Raw genomic sequence first — 19,930 nt, forward strand, 5'->3', positions numbered from 1 at the left:
GTTGCACTCTATGCGAACGGCCGCCACCATAGAATGTATGGAGTATAAGGTAATTTTTCCAGCAAGACCGTTCCCCTTGCAGCAAGGCAGTGGCATAACTACTTAATGTGCGCCCCCCACTGCAAATATTTCTGCGACCTCCTCTAGCATCCTCAAAAACTGTTGGGTTATGTGTCCAGGAACAGAGCATTTTGTCCCTCCTGGAATGGGTCATGAGAGGTATGGGGTTGTGATGTAAAGTGAGCGATATTGTGGTCACTATGTTCCATTATTATGAATGTACCAGTAAGGGTTAATGACATTGATTTGTTACTGTTGCCCCACATTCATCATCTGTGCAAATCCTGGTTACTATAACTTGCAAATATGAGGTAAGAATATTCAGGGTGTAGAACTGTGGTTGGCATACTGGCCTACCTAAATACACAAGCAATACTGTATGTATCATTCCCAATGCATACTCATAGGTGAGGCAATACTGCCCCCTGCTGCTTCATTATTTGTATTATTCTAATCATTTTTGTAGTCAAAACCCTTGGAGTATGACCGGTACTTCACAGGGCATAAAGTGGTCATGCAGAGGTGGGGGAACTCAGTTCCACCCCGTTCCCCCTCACTTTAAATCCTGGTACCTCATGTTGCTGGACTGTAGCATTATGTATCTAGAAAAAAGAATTATTAGACTATAGCCATTTATCACAGTAATGGAAAGACCACTAACACTGCAATTTAAAACTGAATAAGATGGTCACAAGCAAACTTGGGTGGATACCTGCTTCTATATATTATTATTATTTATACACACGCAACCTTTAGCCATTAAACCAGTAATAGGTTAAAGGTGCCCATACACAGTGCAATAGCAGCGCGCAATGCGATGCGCGCTCCCGCGGGCATCGCATCGCACAGTACAAAAAGTATGTGCTGGACACACTTGATTGTACTGCCCGCAGATCGCATCGCACGCAAATCGCATGCAAAACGCATGCATTGCAATGCGATCGAGCTTATAACGCATCGCAACGCATATGGGCACCTTAAGTGAGTAACATTGGTTATCTCATTACAGTGGCACCTGTCGATGGGCAGGATATATTAGACAGAAGGTGAACACTCTGGAAATACATGTATTGGAAGTAGATATACGCAGTTATGGATTTACGCTGTTATATTTGAATCTCTTATTGGATATCATGTGATTTGGATAACCAATAAGATAAATCCATATAAATCTGAACTTGCACTATTTTGGTAAAAAGGCCATGCAAATCGGAACCAACAGATCACTAGCTGAAAGCAGGAAACATGGACACACATCATAATTTGAGCGACTAGCAAGGGAAACAATGTGATGGCTAGGCAAGAGCAAGTACAAAATGGCCGACCTTGTGGGATGTTACCGGTATGCAGAGGCCAGTGCCTACCAAAAGTGCTCCAAGGGAGGAGAGCTGGTGATCCAGCAACATGCCCTCTGATGGGCATGGGGAATAAAGGCTAGCCCAACTGGACCGATCCCACAGAAGAGCCACTGTAGCACTAAATCTAAAGCCCCCCTCCCCCCATACACAGGTATGATTTGTCACGCTTTCATTTGATTCCAATGGATCAGATGAAATCTGGCCAAATCTGACAGCTGACATAACCTTTCGGCTGTCAGGCGGATCAGAGTCCTGCTGTCGGTGAGCTGCCCCACCCACAAACTTCACATCAGACTTTTGTAACTAAAATCTACAGTAAAGAACGGGGTCAGTTTTGGAAGAAGGAGCGCAATAAATTAAGAGGGTGCAGCCCTGCAGCACATATTACATTGTTTGACATATTTACTTATTGATCTAACTTACCTTCTTTAGACATGGCTTCCAGTATACTGTTACAGGCTAAAGTTAGATCTGATATACTCTGCCACTCATCTTCAAGAGACTGGGGAGCTGGTGAAAGGGCTGAAAAGGGGAAAGTAAAACATTAAAGTGGTTCAACAACTAATTTGTATTTCTTTTCTTTTGCATTTTATTCATATCGCCCAAGGGTTTGTCATGTCCGAACTGCTCAAATACAAGAATATGGGGTAATTGAACAACATTTTTGCGCACATTTTTCAGGTACTTCTGTTATGTCCGGTCTTTCGCCATTTTTGTGGCCATGAAAAGGGGCAGTTATCAGGGATTTTGTTTCAGCTAAGAAAGCAGAAGCTAATCCAGTCTATTCAGAATGAACACAACATGGCCAAGGAATGCCGATACCCGAACATCACACCCATATGTGTGATTAATGCGATGTTGGTCCCATTCCTTGCTGCGCTTTCAGCCATCTACTGGGTAGGCCATACAGTAGATTTTGGAATATGGCTGCAGGTATTTGACTCCAGTCAAAGGAGAGTGAACCACAGGTGTTGCTAAAGCAGCTGTATCGGGAGGGTGTGAGGCTCCCAAAAAGTACAATGGCAAAAGGTGAATAATCTATGATACAGTGCTAGGTTTCTATTATAATACATTTATTACAAATAAATAAAAAAACAGAACATTAATATAAAAATATCACAATGTATATTTCATATGAGAATTCTCAAGAAACACAATGGGGGGAATTTAAAACTGTAAATTAATTCCAGCTAGATGCAAATGCGTTGGAGAGGAGACTCCAGCTCCTGATGAAGGCGTGTGAACACCCCGAAACGCGTTGAGAAACAGCACCAGTATTCCAGCTCATATTTGGAGAGAAATCCCATTCCACACCTTTCTCCAACTTTGGAGCTATTATACCAGACCCCATCCGGACCAGTTTTCTGCCATCTCCTTGGACCTCATTGGTGAATCCACACTGCAGGACTCAAGCTCGGTATAGTTATATCACAAAACTGCACGATTCCAAATTGGAGTATCATTATTGGCACCCACCACTGGGCAATCACCGGGACCTTGTATAAGCTCTCATTCAATCAAGGACATCCACCTATTCTGGTAATTATACATCTATAGTGTTCCTGTGATAGCAACTGACTCTCTCCAACGCATTTGCATCTAGCTGGAATTCATTTACAGTTTTAAATTCCCCCCCTTGTGTTTCTTTGAGAATTCTCATATGAAATATACATTGTGATATTTTTATATTAATGTACTGTCAGGAGCAGACAGACAGATATAAGTGGGAACAGCTGACCAAGGCCCAGCCGAAGCTGAGTGGAGCCGGCAGGATAGGTAGCTAACGGAAAGCTATCACCGATAGGACTGTGCTGGACTGACTCCCTTTAAGAGGCCAAATAACCAATGACCTGAGGAGTCCAACTACCCCCCCCCCCCCCCTCCCCTCCCAGACCTGGTTACGCCAGCCGTGTTTAGGCTGCATTTACAGTAGACTGTGACAGCTCTAACAAGGAGAAACTTGTTGGACTGACTTGTTGGGAAGCTGGATTCCTATGACAATGTTCATTTAAATTCACTGTGATTTTCAGTATGACCAATCCTACTGCTAATGTATAAGTATGAAGAATGTATGGCTGTAAGCACCGAACGGGCAGGCCGACATACCTTTGGCCATGTATTGTACATGGCATAAGATTAAGGATCTATAAAATAATAAATGACTACAAGGCTACAGTGATGTATATAATATCAGCAGGCCGGTATGTAGTACACAGTGATGTATATAATATCAGCAGGCCGGTATGTAGTACACAGTGATGTATATGATATCAGCAGGCCGGCATGTAGTACACAGTGATGTATATAATATCAGCAGGCCGGTATGTAGTACACAGTGATGTATATAATATCAGCAGGCCGGTATGTAGTACACAGTGATGTATATAATATCAGAAGGCCGGCATGTAGTACACAGTGATGTATATAATATCAGCAGGCCGGTATGTAGTACACAGTGATGTATATGATATCAGCAGGCCGGTATGTAGTACACAGTGATGTATATAATATCAGCAGGCCGGTATGTAGTACACAGTGACGTATATGATATCAGCAGGCCGGTATGTAGTACACAGTGACGTATATAATATCAGCAGGCCGGTATGTAGTACACAGTGATGTATATAATATCAGCAGGCCGGTATGTAGTACACAGTGATGTATATAACATCAGCAGGCCGGTATGTAGTACACAGTGATGTATATGATATCAGCAGGCCGGTATGTAGTACACAGTGACGTATATAATATCAGCAGGCCGGCATGTAGTACACAGTGACGTATATAATATCAGCAGGCCGGCATGTAGTACACAGTGACGTATATGATATCAGCAGGCCGGTATGTAGTACACAGTGATGTATATAATATCAGCAGGCCGGTATGTAGTACACAGTGATGTATATAATATCAGCAGGCCGGTATGTAGTACACAGTGATGTATATAATATCAGCAGGCCGGCATGTAGTACACAGTGACGTATATAATATCAGCAGGCCGGTATGTAGTACACAGTGACGTATATAATATCAGCAGGCCGGTATGTAGTACACAGTGACGTATATAATATCAGCAGGCCGGTATGTAGTACACAGTGACGTATATAATATCAGCAGGCCGGTATGTAGTACACAGTGACGTATATAATATCAGCAGGCCGGTATGTAGTACACAGTGATGTATATAATATCAGCAGGCCGGTATGTAGTACACAGTGATGTATATAATATCAGCAGGCCGGTATGTAGTACACAGTGATGTATATAATATCAGCAGGCCGGTATGTAGTACACAGTGATGTATATAATATCAGCAGGCCGGTATGTAGTACACAGTGATGTATATAATATCAGCAAGCCGGTATGTAGTACACAGTGATGTATATGATATCAGCAGGCCGGTATGTAGTACACAGTGATGTATATGATATCAGCAGGCCGGTATGTAGTACACAGTGATGTATATGATATCAGCAGGCCGGTATGTAGTACACAGTGATGTATATAATATCAGCAGGCCGGTATGTAGTACACAGTGATGTATATAATATCAGAAGGCCGGCATGTAGTACACAGTGATGTATATAATATCAGCAGGCCGGTATGTAGTACACAGTGACGTATATAATATCAGCAGGCCGGTATGTAGTACACAGTGACGTATATAATATCAGCAGGCCGGCATGTAGTACACAGTGACGTATATAATATCAGCAGGCCGGTATGTAGTACACAGTGACGTATATAATATCAGCAGGCCGGTATGTAGTACACAGTGACGTATATAATATCAGCAGGCCGGTATGTAGTACACAGTGACGTATATAATATCAGCAGGCCGGTATGTAGTACACAGTGATGTATATAATATCAGCAGGCCGGCATGTAGTACACAGTGATGTATATGATATCAGCAGGCCGGTATGTAGTACACAGTGATCTATATAATATCAGCAGGCCGGTATGTAGTACACAGTGACGTATATAATATCAGCAGGCCGGTATGTAGTACACAGTGATGTATATAATATCAGCAGGCCGGTATGTAGTACACAGTGATGTATATGATATCAGCAGGCCGGTATGTAGTACACAGTGATGTATATAATATCAGCAGGCCGGTATGTAGTACACAGTGATGTATATAATATCAGCAGGCCGGTATGTAGTACACAGTGATGTATATAATATCAGCAGGCCGGTATGTAGTACACAGTGATGTATATAATATCAGCAGGCCGGTATGTAGTACACAGTGATGTATATAATATCAGCAGGCCGGTATGTAGTACACAGTGATGTATATAATATCAGCAGGCCGGTATGTAGTACACAGTGATGTATATAATATCAGCAGGCCGGTATGTAGTACACAGTGATGTATATATCAGCAGGCCGGTATGTAGTACACAGTGATGTATATAATATCAGCAGGCCGGCATGTAGTACACAGTGACGTATATAATATCAGCAGGCCGGCATGTAGTACACAGTGATGTATATGATATCAGCAGGCCGGTATGTAGTACACAGTGATGTATATAATATCAGCAGGCCGGTATGTAGTACACAGTGATGTATATAATATCAGCAGGCCGGTATGTAGTACACAGTGATGTATATAATATCAGCAGGCCGGCATGTAGTACACAGTGATGTATATAATATCAGCAGGCCGGTATGTAGTACACAGTGATGTATATAATATCAGCAGGCCGGTATGTAGTACACAGTGATGTATATAACATCAGCAGGCCGGTATGTAGTACACAGTGATGTATATGATATCAGCAGGCCGGTATGTAGTACACAGTGATGTATATAATATCAGCAGGCCGGCATGTAGTACACAGTGACGTATATAATATCAGCAGGCCGGCATGTAGTACACAGTGACGTATATAATATCAGCAGGCCAGCATGTAGTACACAGTGATGTATATGATATCAGCAGGCCGGTATGTAGTACACAGTGATGTATATAATATCAGCAGGCCGGTATGTAGTACACAGTGATGTATATAATATCAGCAGGCCGGTATGTAGTACACAGTGATGTATATAATATCAGCAGGCCGGTATGTAGTACACAGTGATGTATATAATATCAGCAGGCCGGTATGTAGTACACAGTGATGTATATAATATCAGCAGGCCGGTATGTAGTACACAGTGATGTATATAATATCAGCAGGCCGGTATGTAGTACACAGTGATGTATATAATATCAGCAGGCCGGTATGTAGTACACAGTGATGTATATAACATACCTCCCAACTTTGGCATTGTAGCAGTCGGGACGTTGCTGCTGCGCGCCGGAGGCGCGTCTAAATTTTCGGGGGCGTGACCTAATTTGGGGGGCGTGGCCTATATGCACGGCTCTACCGCGAGGCCACGCCCCCATTTTGCCGCTATGGGGGCATGACCCAGAGGCTCTGTGAGCCTCTAGCCATGCCCCCAGCCCCCTGGCTGCGGGAATAGACGCTGTGCGCATGCGCACAGCGTTTATTCCCTGCTGCTTAGCAGCTGACGGGGGACTCCCAACAGCCCCCCCCACACCGCGGGACACTGCCGCCCGCGGGTGGGACATCGGGACAGGCCCTGACAATCGGGACTGTCCCGATAAAATCGGGACTGTTGGGAGATATGATATAATATCAGCAGGCCAGTATGTAGTACACAGTGATGTATATAATATCAGCAGGCCGGTATGTAGTACACAGTGATGTATATAACATCAGCAGGCCGGTATGTAGTACACAGTGATGTATATAATATCAGCAGGCTGGTATGTAGTACACAGTGATGTACAGTATATAATATCAGCAGGCCGGCATGTAGTACACAGTGACGTATATAATATCAGCAGGCCGGCATGTAGTACACAGTGACGTATATAATATCAGCAGGCCGGCATGTAGTACACAGTGACGTATATAATATCAGCAGGCCGGCATGTAGTACACAGTGATGTATATAATATCAGCAGGCCGGTATGTAGTACACAGTGATGTATATAATATCAGCAGGCCGGTATGTAGTACACAGTGATGTATATAATATCAGCAGGCCGGTATGTAGTACACAGTGATGTATATAATATCAGCAGGCCGGTATGTAGTACACAGTGATGTATATAATATCAGCAGGCCGGTATGTAGTACACAGTGATGTATATGATATCAGCAGGCCGGTATGTAGTACACAGTGATGTATATGATATCAGCAGGCCGGTATGTAGTACACAGTGATGTATATAATATCAGCAGGCCGGTATGTAGTACACAGTGATGTATATGATATCAGCAGGCCGGTATGTAGTACACAGTGATGTATATGATATCAGCAGGCCGGTATGTAGTACACAGTGATGTATATAATATCAGCAGGCCGGTATGTAGTACACAGTGATGTATATAATATCAGCAGGCCGGTATGTAGTACACAGTGATGTATATAATATCAGCAGGCCGGTATGTAGTACACAGTGATGTATATAATATCAGCAAGCCGGTATGTAGTACACAGTGACGTATATAATATCAGCAGGCCGGTATGTAGTACACAGTGACGTATATAATATCAGCAGGCCGGTATGTAGTACACAGTGACGTATATAATATCAGCAGGCCGGTATGTAGTACACAGTGACGTATATAATATCAGCAGGCCGGCATGTAGTACACAGTGACGTATATAATATCAGCAGGCCGGCATGTAGTACACAGTGATGTATATAATATCAGCAGGCCGGTATGTAGTACACAGTGATGTATATAATATCAGCAGGCCGGTATGTAGTACACAGTGATGTATATAATATCAGCAGGCCGGTATGTAGTACACAGTGATGTATATAATATCAGCAGGCCGGTATGTAGTACACAGTGATGTATATAATATCAGCAGGCCGGTATGTAGTACACAGTGATGTATATGATATCAGCAGGCCGGTATGTAGTACACAGTGATGTATATGATATCAGCAGGCCGGTATGTAGTACACAGTGATGTATATAATATCAGCAGGCCGGCATGTAGTACACAGTGATGTATACAGTATAATATCAGCAGGCCGGCATGTAGTACACAGTGATGTATATAATATCAGCAGGCCGGTATGTAGTACACAGTGATGTATATAATATCAGCAGGCCGGTATGTAGTACACAGTGATGTATATAATATCAGCAGGCCGGCATGTAGTACACAGTGATGTATATAATATCAGCAGGCCGGTATGTAGTACACAGTGATGTATATAATATCAGCAGGCCGGTATGTAGTACACAGTGATGTATATAATATCAGCAGGCCGGTATGTAGTACACAGTGATGTATATAATATCAGCAAGCCGGTATGTAGTACACAGTGATGTATATAATATCAGCAGGCTGGTATGTAGTAATCTGCACAAGTCTGGAGTGGCTGGATCAGTGATCCCCAATACGTACATATCTAATATAGAAATATTTTTGGGATCTCCAGAGTTTACTTTAAGTTCAACTAATAAATAAAATATGTTAAAGTTTATTGAATAAAAAATGAAAGAACCGTTTTGAAATAATTTAGCAGCATAGAATAACTAAAATCTAAAATATAATCTAAGCACCCAGATTAACAATAGTTCACTTTGTACTAAACCATTGACGTGGTCACAAGACATAACATAAATACCATTCTGGTCAGCTCGGTTGTTAATACATAGAAATAGGAAAACACATTATACCCTTTTACAAGCTGGGTCACAACCGGGTATTTAAGCACAGCGCCAACCCGGGATGTGACACTTTTTACACAAGCTTCCCTACCCGGCATAATGCCGGTCAGGTGCCGTTACCGGAGGTGGGGCCTGTGCCAAGGCTGGGAGCTGGGAGCATCTGCCAGTGCTGGCTTTTCCATTGCATTGAATGGATGCCACCTGGGTTAACCGTTTACACTACACCGCAATCCGGGTTAAAACCATGTTCAACCTGAAGCGCTTCCCAGGTTGAAATCCCAGATCTGACCCTTTACCCTGCCTGCAAACCCGGGTTTTTGCACACTCCTGTGCAAAAACCCAGGTCATTAGGGCTGGTGTAAAAGGGGTAATAGTTATGTAAATTGATTTTACTGTTTTTGATGGGTTCCTGAGAAGAGGGTACAGGGGAGAGATCTTCTTCTATAACATGAATATCGGTTGCAATTATTTCTTCCTGAGAATCCTCAAAAGTGTCATCCATGTTCTAAAAAAAAGCCAAAAACAATTTAATATAATAACACTCTAAAAATGTTTTTAAAAGTGCAATACCCTATATTATAAACCGCCAGAAATATGTACAGCACTTGAAAAATCTATACATAGATATGTAACAATCTAACATAAAGTGATGACAATGTACAGTAGGACACAAAGTCAGTCATCTGTTAGAAGATGGGAATCATTCTCACCACGTCATCCCTTGTTGGGTCATGTTGTGGAATAATATCAGGAGGAGCCAAGTCAACATTATTGAACCTGGCAAAAGAACAACATGATACAATTTAGTACCAAAAAAAAGAGATGCAATTTAATTGCTAAATGTGAGCTTGCTTTCTGATGTAAACTGAGACCGATAACGGAAAATGATCATCGGAATTGACCTCCAAAATACTGATGCTTAAAGAAATATTTCACAATGAGAATAATAGCTGAAACCAAGGAAAATATAGTAACAAAATACCCCTATACAATAACTGCAGTTACTCCCATACAACATCCCTTCTAGCACCTATCACAGGCTCCCTTCACTACACTCTTCAAGTCATATATTCTATTCATGCTTCCGAAATACTGAAGTTCTGCCTACAAACAAAGTGATGTCTTATGAGGGCGTCTTCCTTATTTAGGGGGATCTTCCCTTCCTATCCCTCATCTTACTCTACACCACCTGACGGTCTTTAAAATAAACAATCAAAAGTATTTTTTTTACTATTTAATACCAGTTATTTATATAGCGCACACATATTCCGCAACGCTTTAAAGAGAATATTTGGATATTCAGTCGCCAATCGTAAAACATGTGAAATCGAGTCCCTCGTCACATAACTGAATATAAAGAGGACATAATAAAATTTACTTAAGGTAATATCTTTTTATAAATGGCCTAGGGACCGTGTACGTTAAAAATATTCTGATAATTTAGTGTTCCATCATTCAAATAAGTTCAGGAACCTCTGACATACTGCCAACAATACACTAGTGCCGTTTGGGCACTTTTCATTGGATTCCGACAGATAAATCGGATGAAGTGTTAAATCTCCCGATCTTTCCCCGAAGGCTGCACTAAGGATTTGTCATATCCGGAATCCCTTGCTGGGACCATATCCGGGCGCCCAGGAAGCTGGAAGGGGAATACTATGTAACCTGTCCCCTTGGTGAAGCTGTATAGTGTATGGGCACTTAACCCTTTTAGTGCCAACGTTGCTGTGAACAATCCTCAAAAAATCCACAAAAAATGCCAGCGCCGCTCACAGCGACTGTTCTTTCAGCGTAACTACATACAGATGCAGCCAGGTCAATTAACTGAAGTTTAGTAAAATATTACACCCAACAAGAGACCAGTCCCAGTGAGCAGCATTTTTTAACAGATATTTGAGGATCAATCAAAGCAACGTTTGCACTCAAAGGGTTAAAGTGGTGTAGGGCAGTGGTTCACAACCTCGGTCCTCAAGAACCCCTAACAGTGCACGTTTCTCAGGTCACCCGGCAGGTGCACAGGTGTACTCCTTATTCACTGACACATTTTAAAAGATCCACAGGTGGAGCTAATTATGTCGCCTGTGATTCTGTGAGGAGACCTGGAAAACGGCCACTGTTGGCGATACTTGGGGACCGAGGTTGAGAACCACTGGCGTAGAGTACTGGAATGTTTCAGCAGCACTGACATAGATCAGCTAATTCCCAACATCCTAGGCAAGTGCGAGAAGGACGGGAGTTTGGTCATTATTGTGTGGCCAATTCTTCCTGTCAAATATGGAACAAAGTTGACAATTTTTTTTAAATAAACCATTAAATTGATAAATGTTTATATTTTGTCTTTTCTAGACTTCAATGCATTGTGCTACCTGAAATCTGTCCTCTCCTCCTGCACAGAAAGAGTGCGCAGGATGTTCTTAGTCTCTGGAGCAGGATCTGCTTTTCTGGATGTCCCGTCATCCTTTTCTTCTAAATCTCCATCTGAACGTCTCAGGATTCTCTGTTCCTGCAGTGACCTCACATACAGCTCAGAGAAGCTCCTGAGGATCAAGATTTAAATAATGAAGCACTTAGACATTTAAATGGCCATGTAAGTAATTACTCTTGCTTTTATTTACCTGCGGGGCTTGGCCGATTCATCTGGCGGCAGAGTAGTTACGGTCACCTTCTTTGCACGAATGAAAAGAGAGCGGACATCCTCAGTGGTCAAAGAACAGAAGGGCTGCCCGCAAATGGCTACCAGTCTTGCTCCAGGACAAAGTCCTACAGTCTCTGCCATGCTAAACCTCTCCACCTCCGTCACAAAGCCACCGGAATCTGCATTAAAACCGAGCTGCCCAAGACCATTTCTCAGCAATGGAATTTCCCGGGTCTCACAGCCACCAGACACAACCTAAAGTGATAAATATATGTGGAGTTAACGAAGTTCAGGATAGAATGTGGAGGGATTTCAAAGTTGATAGTTTGGCTTCTTCACCTGCACATTTACGGTGTTCTCTAAACAGATATTTAAGCACATCCCATGAAGCAGACACACAGACTGAACTGAGACAGCAAGGCAATGTATACCCCTTCAGATGCTGCATGACCTCCACACTCTCTAACACTTCCATAGTTACATTACATGACCATAGGCTTCTGTTCTCTCTCTCGTTAGAAACAAAGAATGAAGTAGTCCCAAGGTGCAGAATCCTGCTGCCCCCATGGAAAGCGAGGGTCACCAAAAATCCTCCTGTGATCAACGTATTGAGAAAACCAAAGTTGTATAGGTGCTGGATTCTGGTTTGTCCAATTATGATGTATCAGATGTAGGTGTCTCACATGAGAATGTTATATACAAAAGTAAAAGAGAATTAAAAAATGGATTAGGTTGGCAATATGCAAGTGGGGAATGAGGGGGAGAGGATTCCCAATAAGATATCGTAAAGTACATTAAGGCGCTGTTTAACGTGGTCCTGGAGAAAAAGCTGGGAGTCCCCCAGCGAAATGCGTCAGCAACGGACACCCCCCACAGGCACAAACCCCTCATCACCAATCCTCTAACCTGTGGATTACAAACTTGGATTCCTGAACCAGGATGTGGTACTCAGCGCCAGCAAAAGTCTTTGGCCCACCAGCAGGACATAAAGCCATCGGCACCACTCCAGAGGGTCACCATCTTCATCCGCAACTCAGCGCATGACTTTACCCCGGAATCGTGAGTGGTTCAAAAAGAACTGTCCAGACAAATTTTTGGTGTACACAGTCCACATACAGGATCCCATATAAGAGGAAGCCTAACCCAGCAACTAAGCCTCACAGCTACTGGTTTATAACTGCACCACTATTCCAGATTGTCCATTTTTATTAATTACCATTTTTTATCTTTTTTCTTATTATTAATTTTATACCCACAAATTTATGTATTGTAATTAATGTAATTAAAGGTTATTGGTCTATAATAATATAAAATAACCATTGATACAGCAGGTTGTGTGACATATTTATGTCCTCTTTTCTCTTCCAGTCTATTGTGGTCCTGGAGAGGTTGTGACACTTATTTTACCTGCCACTGACCCCCTCCCCTCATTAGGCGGAGCCTGGGTCAGTGCCAGGGTTTTCGACAGCCCCTGCAAACTACAAATGTGTGCCCTACCTGCCAGCGGGCAGCAGTACCCCGTATTATGCCAGTCACTTGCATTGGTTTTGTCTATCACATTGAACATAAGTCATCTGATTTGGTGCAGAGCAAGCGAGAACGGTTATGGTATAAAACATCTGCAGTCATATGGTCGCCCACTAATCACGGTCCAAAGGTCGGCATTGAAAAGGTCGACAGGGTCCAAAGGTCGACATGTAAAAGGTCAACATGGTCAAAAGGTCAACATGGTCAAAAGGTCAACATGAGTTTTTAATGTTTATAGGGTGTCTATATCGACATAGGTTGACATGGACACTGTCTTAGTGTACCGCATCCACTTGCCTTACTGCACTCGGCACACTATTTTATTCTCCCACCACACCCTACTGGATGGTAGGGCATGAAATACCGCCTGTCGGCACATGTCGGCTAAAAATTTTGTAAAAAAATGCATGTCGACCTTTTTCATGTCCAGCTTTTGGCCATGTTGACATATTGTCTATTGAACTTTAACCCCTGTCGACCTTTTGAGTGTCAACCTTTAGACCCTGTCGACCTTTTGAGTGTCGACCTAGAGTCATTCTATGATCAGTCCGGATACCTTTGCGAACTATGGTCGCTTCAGGGAGATGGGCAACCTGTGCCATGTGACAGGATGAGATTGGAAAATGACAGTTAGGCGCTGATTAGTTGGTGGTTTATCACTCTGTATTTTGTCAGTTTTCAAGTCTTAGTACATCTCGCCCCAAAGTGTGGGAAAGGAGTGCTGCCCAAATAAGTACCAAACACACTAATCATAGTAAAACATAAAAACACTGTATCACTCAGAAGCACCGTTCTGAGCCGTATCTTTTACCATATCGCCTAGTATGTGCACTACATGTCCTCTATGCAACCTCTATGCTGATAATACTAAAATCTACCGCTCCCCTCCTGATCTCTCTCCCTCTATCCTCACTCACCTCTATGCTGATAACACTATAATCTACCACCCCTCTCCTGGGGCGGGATGCTATATAGCAGAAATGCGGTAAAAACCCCGTTTTCGGGGTTTCTACCGCATTTCTATATGCTATATGGCGCCTCCGCAGTGTCAGCGCTGCGGAGGGAATCGCCAGCTAAAGCTGGCGAATCCCTGCAGAAGCCTATGGGCTTCTTACCGCAGCGCTGTTTGAGGGATCCGTCACGGATCCCTCCCAGCGTGCCCTGCGGCCGGCGCCGGGGTCTGCGCATGCGCAGATGGACTCCCGGGTCACAGACCCGGAAGTCCAGTGCCGGCACCGCATCGCAAGGGACAGCTCTTACCGCAAGAGCTGTCCCTTGCATGAATAACGGCATATGTTATAGCATATGCCGTTATTAAAAATGCGATGTCCGGCGAAGGGGGGCCGCGGATGTTATAACATCCCGCCCCTGATCTCTCTCCCTCTATCCTCACTCACCTCTATGCTGATAACACTGTAATCTACCTCTCCTCTCCTGATCTCTCTCCCTCTATCCTCACTCACCTCTATGCTGATAACACTGTAATCTACCGCTCCTCTCCTGATCTCTCTCCCTCTATCCTCACTCACCTCTATGCTGATAACACTGTAATCTACCTCTCCTCTCCTGATGTCTCTCCCTCTATCCTCACTCACCTCTATGCTGACAATACTGTAATCTACCGCTCCTCTCCTGATCTCTCTCCCTCTATCCTCACTCACCTCTATGCTGATAATACTGTAATCTACCTCTCCTCTCCTGATCTCTCTCCCTCTGTCCTCACTCACCTCTATGCTGATAACACTGTAATCTACCGCTCCTCTCCTGATCTCTCTCCCTCTATCCTCACTCACCTCTATGCTGATAATACTGTAATCTACCTCTCCTCTCCTGATCTCTCTCCCTCTGTCCTCACTCACCTCTATGCTGATAACACTGTAATCTACCTCTCCTCTCCTGATCTCTCTCCCTCTATCCTCACTCACCTCTATGCTGATAACACTGTAATCTACCTCTCCTCTCCTGATCTCTCTCCCTCTGTCCTCACTCACCTCTATGCTGATAACACTGTAATCTACCTCTCCTCTCCTGATCTCTCTCCCTCTATCCTCACTCACCTCTATGCTGATAACACTGTAATCTACCTCTCCTCTCCTGATCTCTCTCCCTCTATCCTTACTCACCTCTATGCTGATAATACTGTAATCTACCTCTCCTCTCCTGATCTCTCTCCCTCTATCCTCACTCACCTCTATGCTGATAATACTGTAATCTACCTCTCCTCTCCTGATCTCTCTCCCTCTGTCCTCACTCACCTCTATGCTGATAACACTGTAATCTACCTCTCCTCTCCTGATCTCTCTCCCTATCCTCACTCACCTCTATGCTGATAATACTGTAATCTACCTCTCCTCTCCTGATCTCTCTCTATCCTCACTCACCTCTATGCTGATAATACTGTAATCTACCGCTCCTCTCCTGATCTCTCTCCCTCTATCCTCACTCACATCTATGCTGATAATACTGTAATCTACCTCTCCTCTCCTGATCTCTCTCCCTCTATCCTCACTCACCTCTATGCTGATAACACTGTAATCTACCTCTCCTCTCCTGATCTCTCTTCCTCTATCCTCACTCACCTCTATGCTGATAACACTGTAATCTACCTCTCCTCTCCTGATCTCTCTCCCTCTATCCTCACTCACCTCTATGCTGATAACACTGTAATCTACCTCTCCTCTCCTGATCTCTCTTCCTCTATCCTCACTCACCTCTATGCTGATCATACTGTAATCTACCTCTCCTCTCCTGATCTCTCTCCCTCTATCCTCACTCACCTCTATGCTGATAATACTGAAATCTACCGCTCCTCTCCTGATCTCTCTCCCTCTATCCTCACTCACCTCTATGCTGATAACACTGTAATCTACCTCTCCTCTCCTGATCTCTCTCCCTCTATCCTCACTCACCTCTATGCTGATAACACTGTGATCTACCTCTCCTCTCCTGATCTCTCTCCCTCTGTCCTCACTCACATCTATGCTGATAATACTGTAATCTACCTCTCCTCTCCTGATCTCTCTCCCTCTGTCCTCACTCACCTCTATGCTGATAACACTGTAATCTACCTCTCCTCTCCTGATCTCTCTCCCTCTGTCCTCACTCACCTCTATGCTGATAACACTGTAATCTACCTCTCCTCTCCTGATCTCTCACCCTCTGTCCTCACTCACCTCTATGCTGATAATACTGTAATCTACCTCTCCTCTCCTGATCTCTCTCCCTCTATCCTCACTCACCTCTATGCTGATAATACTGGAATCTACCTCTCCTCTCCTGATCTCTCTCCCTCTATCCTCACTCACATCTATGCTGATAACACTGTAATCTACCGCTCCTCTCCTGATCTCTCTCCCTCTATCCTCACTCACCTCTATGCTGATAACACTGTAATCTACCTCTCCTCTCCTGATCTCTCTGCCTCCATCCTCACTCACCTCTATGCTGATAATACTGTAATCTACCGCTCCTCTCCTGATCTCTCTCCCTCTGTCCTCACTCACCTCTATGCTGATAATACTGTAATCTACCTCTCCTCTCCTGATCTCTCTCCCTCTATCCTCACTCACCTCTATGCTGATAACACTGTAATCTACCTCTCCTCTCCTGATCTCTCTCCCTCTATCCTCACTCACCTCTATGCTGATAACACTGTAATCTACCTCTCCTCTCCTGATCTCTCTCCCTCTATCCTCACTCACATCTATGCTGATAATACTGTAATCTACCGTTCCTCTCCTGATCTCCCTCCCTCTATCCTCACTCACCTCTATGCTGATAACACTGTAATCTACCTCTCCTCTCCTGATCTCTCTCCCTCTATCCTCACTCACCTCTATGCTGATAACACTGTAATCTACCTCTCCTCTCCTGATCTCTCTCTATCCTCACTCACCTCTATGCTGATAACACTGTAATCTACCTCTCCTCTCCTGATCTCTCTCCCTCTATCCTCACTCACCTCTATGCTGATAACACTGTAATCTACTGCTCCTCTCCTGATCTCTCTCCCTCTATCCTCACTCACCTCTATGCTGATAACACTGTAATCTACCTCTCCTCTCCTGATCTCTCTCCCTCTATCCTCACTCACCTCTATGCTGATAACACTGTAATCTACCTCTCCTCTCCTGATCTCTCTCCCTCTATCCTCACTCACCTCTATGCTGATAACACTGTAATCTACCTCTCCTCTCCTGATCTCTCTCCCTCTATCCTCACTCACCTCTATGCTGATAACACTGTAATCTACCTCTCCTCTCCTGATCTCTCTCCCTCTATCCTCACTCACCTCTATGCTGATAACACTGTAATCTACCGCTCCTCTCCTGATCTCTCTCCCTCTATCCTCACTCACCTCTATGCTGATAACACTGTAATCTACCTCTCCTCTCCTGATCTCTCTCCCTCTATCCTCACTCACCTCTATGCTGACAACACTGTAATCTACCTCTCCTCTCCTGATCTCTCTCCCTCTGTCCTCACTCACCTCTATGCTGATAATACTGTAATCTACCTCTCCTCTCCTGATCTCTCTCCCTCTATCCTCACTCACCTCTATGCTGATAATACTGTAATCTACCTCTCCTCTCCTGATCTCTCTCCCTCTATCCTCACTCACCTCTATGCTGATAACACTGTAATCTACCTCTCCTCTCCTGATCTCTCTCCCTCTGTCCTCACTCACCTCTATGCTGATAACACTGTAATCTACCGCTCCTTTCCTGATCTCTCTCCCTCTATCCTCACTCACCTCTATGCTGATAACACTGTAATCTACCTCTCCTCTCCTGATCTCTCTCCCTCTGTCCTCACTCACCTCTATGCTGATAATACTGTAATCTACCGCTCCTCTCCTGATCTCTGTCCTCACTCACCTCTATGCTGATAACACTGTAATCTACCTCTCCTCTCCTGATCTCTCTCCCTCTGTCCTCACTCACCTCTATGCTGATAACACTGTAATCTACCTCTCCTCTCCTGATCTCTCTCCCTCTATCCTCACTCACCTCTATGCTGATAATACTGTAATCTACCGCTCCTCTCCTGATCTCTCTCCCTCTATCCTCACTCACCTCTATGCTGATAATACTGTAATCTACCGCTCCTCTCCTGATCTCTCTCCCTCTATCCTCACTCACCTCTTTGCTGATAACACTGTAATCTACCGCTCCTCTCCTGATCTCTCTCCCTCTATCCTCACTCACCTCTATGCTGATAACACTGTAATCTACCTCTCCTCTCCTGATCTCTCTCCCTCTATCCTCACTCACCTCTATGCTGATAACACTGTAACCTACCGCTCCCCTCATCATCTCTCTCCCTCTATCCTCACTCATTTCTCCATCTGTCTCTCTGCTGTCTACTCTTGGATGCCCCAGAGCTTTTTTAGACTTACAATATAAAACACTAAGCTGACCTCTTCCCACCCTCCTGCATAAAACCTGACCATCTCTCATCCTAACCTGTTTATGCTCACCTCTTTCCCTTCTGTGTTACCCCTGTCTGTCTAACCCTCCGGTTTAGAATGTAAGCTCTCACGAGCAGGGCCCTCTCTCCTCATGTGCCTTTATTAGAATATAGAAACCACTGCCACCCTGATGATTGCTTCAGTGTCCGGTCCCCTGATGTAACTATCCATATTAACCATGTACTTGTCCTAAACTGTCTTGTGCTGTAATTCGTTATGTGTTTTTGCTCATAACTATGCTCTGTACAGCGCTGCGGAATATGTGTGCGCTATATAAGAACCTGTTAATAAATAAATAAAATGTCGTTACCGATGCGGCGGGACCGTGCCTTGTTAATGACCCCCTCCCTCGTCCTATTTGTTCTGATGAGGAAGGTCCTGGCTGCAGCATGGTCATCGCTCCCCGCACCAACACTCCCTTCCCCACCGGCAAGTATGTATTCACTTACTGATGCCGCAAGTGTGTATGGGGATTTTCATAGGCACCCAACCCAAGAAAAAAGACCCAATGTCGTTGGCTTCTTAGCAAAAAATTTAATTGTGCTCAATAGCTCCATCTACTGTTTCATAGACTGCATTGCTTCAGTTATTATAGCAAATTTTACTGGGCTACATAAATGGAGGATGTACCTGTTACAAGAGGCCCCATTCTCAGGTTATTTGGCTATATTACTGCATAGTGCTTTGTGCAACATGTATTTAACAAAATAAACATGATAAGTTAGACATAAAGGGTGAGATTTAATAGGATGAGAGATTCAGAAAGTGAGAGATTTGGTAAGAAATCTCCAGTTTTTTAAAAGCGGCAATCATTTACACTGCAACATCAAACTGGTTTTACAATGATTGCCGCTTTAAATATACTGGAGATTTCTTACCAAATCTCTCACTTTCTGAATCTCTCATTCTATTAAATCTCACCCAAAGGGTAGGAAGTTCAGCGGCCATGCGGGGTGTTGGTCAAACGCAGGCATTTTTTAAAGGGGCAATCATTCACAAGTCATGGTTTTGCTTTGTAAATGATAGCCCCTTTAAAAATGTACACATTTGGCTGCTGAACTCAGACGCTATTACCTCCCACCCCAAGAATCTACAGCAGGCATGTCCAAACTGTGGCCCTCCAGCTGTTGTGAAACTACAAGTCCCATCATGCCTTGCC

At 43.9% G+C, this 19,930-nt stretch overlaps 1 protein-coding gene across 4 annotated transcripts in view; it reads right to left on the minus strand.

Moving 5' to 3' along the window:
* The window catches only part of SIPA1 (signal-induced proliferation-associated 1), a 106,227-nt gene that overhangs the window by 15,956 nt on the left and 70,341 nt on the right, over positions 1 to 19,930 (minus strand). For all 4 annotated transcript variants that reach the window (XM_083165549.1, XM_083165550.1, XM_083165548.1 and 1 more), the window contains exons 8-12: positions 11,755 to 12,029; positions 11,506 to 11,676; positions 9,850 to 9,916; positions 9,533 to 9,644; positions 1,842 to 1,940 (exon numbers count right to left, since the gene is read on the minus strand). In XM_083165549.1, coding sequence (XP_083021675.1) covers positions 1,842 to 1,940; positions 9,533 to 9,644; positions 9,850 to 9,916; positions 11,506 to 11,676; positions 11,755 to 12,029 — 724 coding nt within the window. The remainder of the gene's footprint in view (positions 1 to 1,841; positions 1,941 to 9,532; positions 9,645 to 9,849; positions 9,917 to 11,505; positions 11,677 to 11,754; positions 12,030 to 19,930) is intronic.

Source organism: Crinia signifera, chromosome 11 (assembly GCF_055691185.1).
Source record: "Crinia signifera chromosome 11, ASM5569118v1, whole genome shotgun sequence".
Lineage (NCBI taxonomy): Eukaryota > Metazoa > Chordata > Amphibia > Anura > Myobatrachidae > Crinia > Crinia signifera.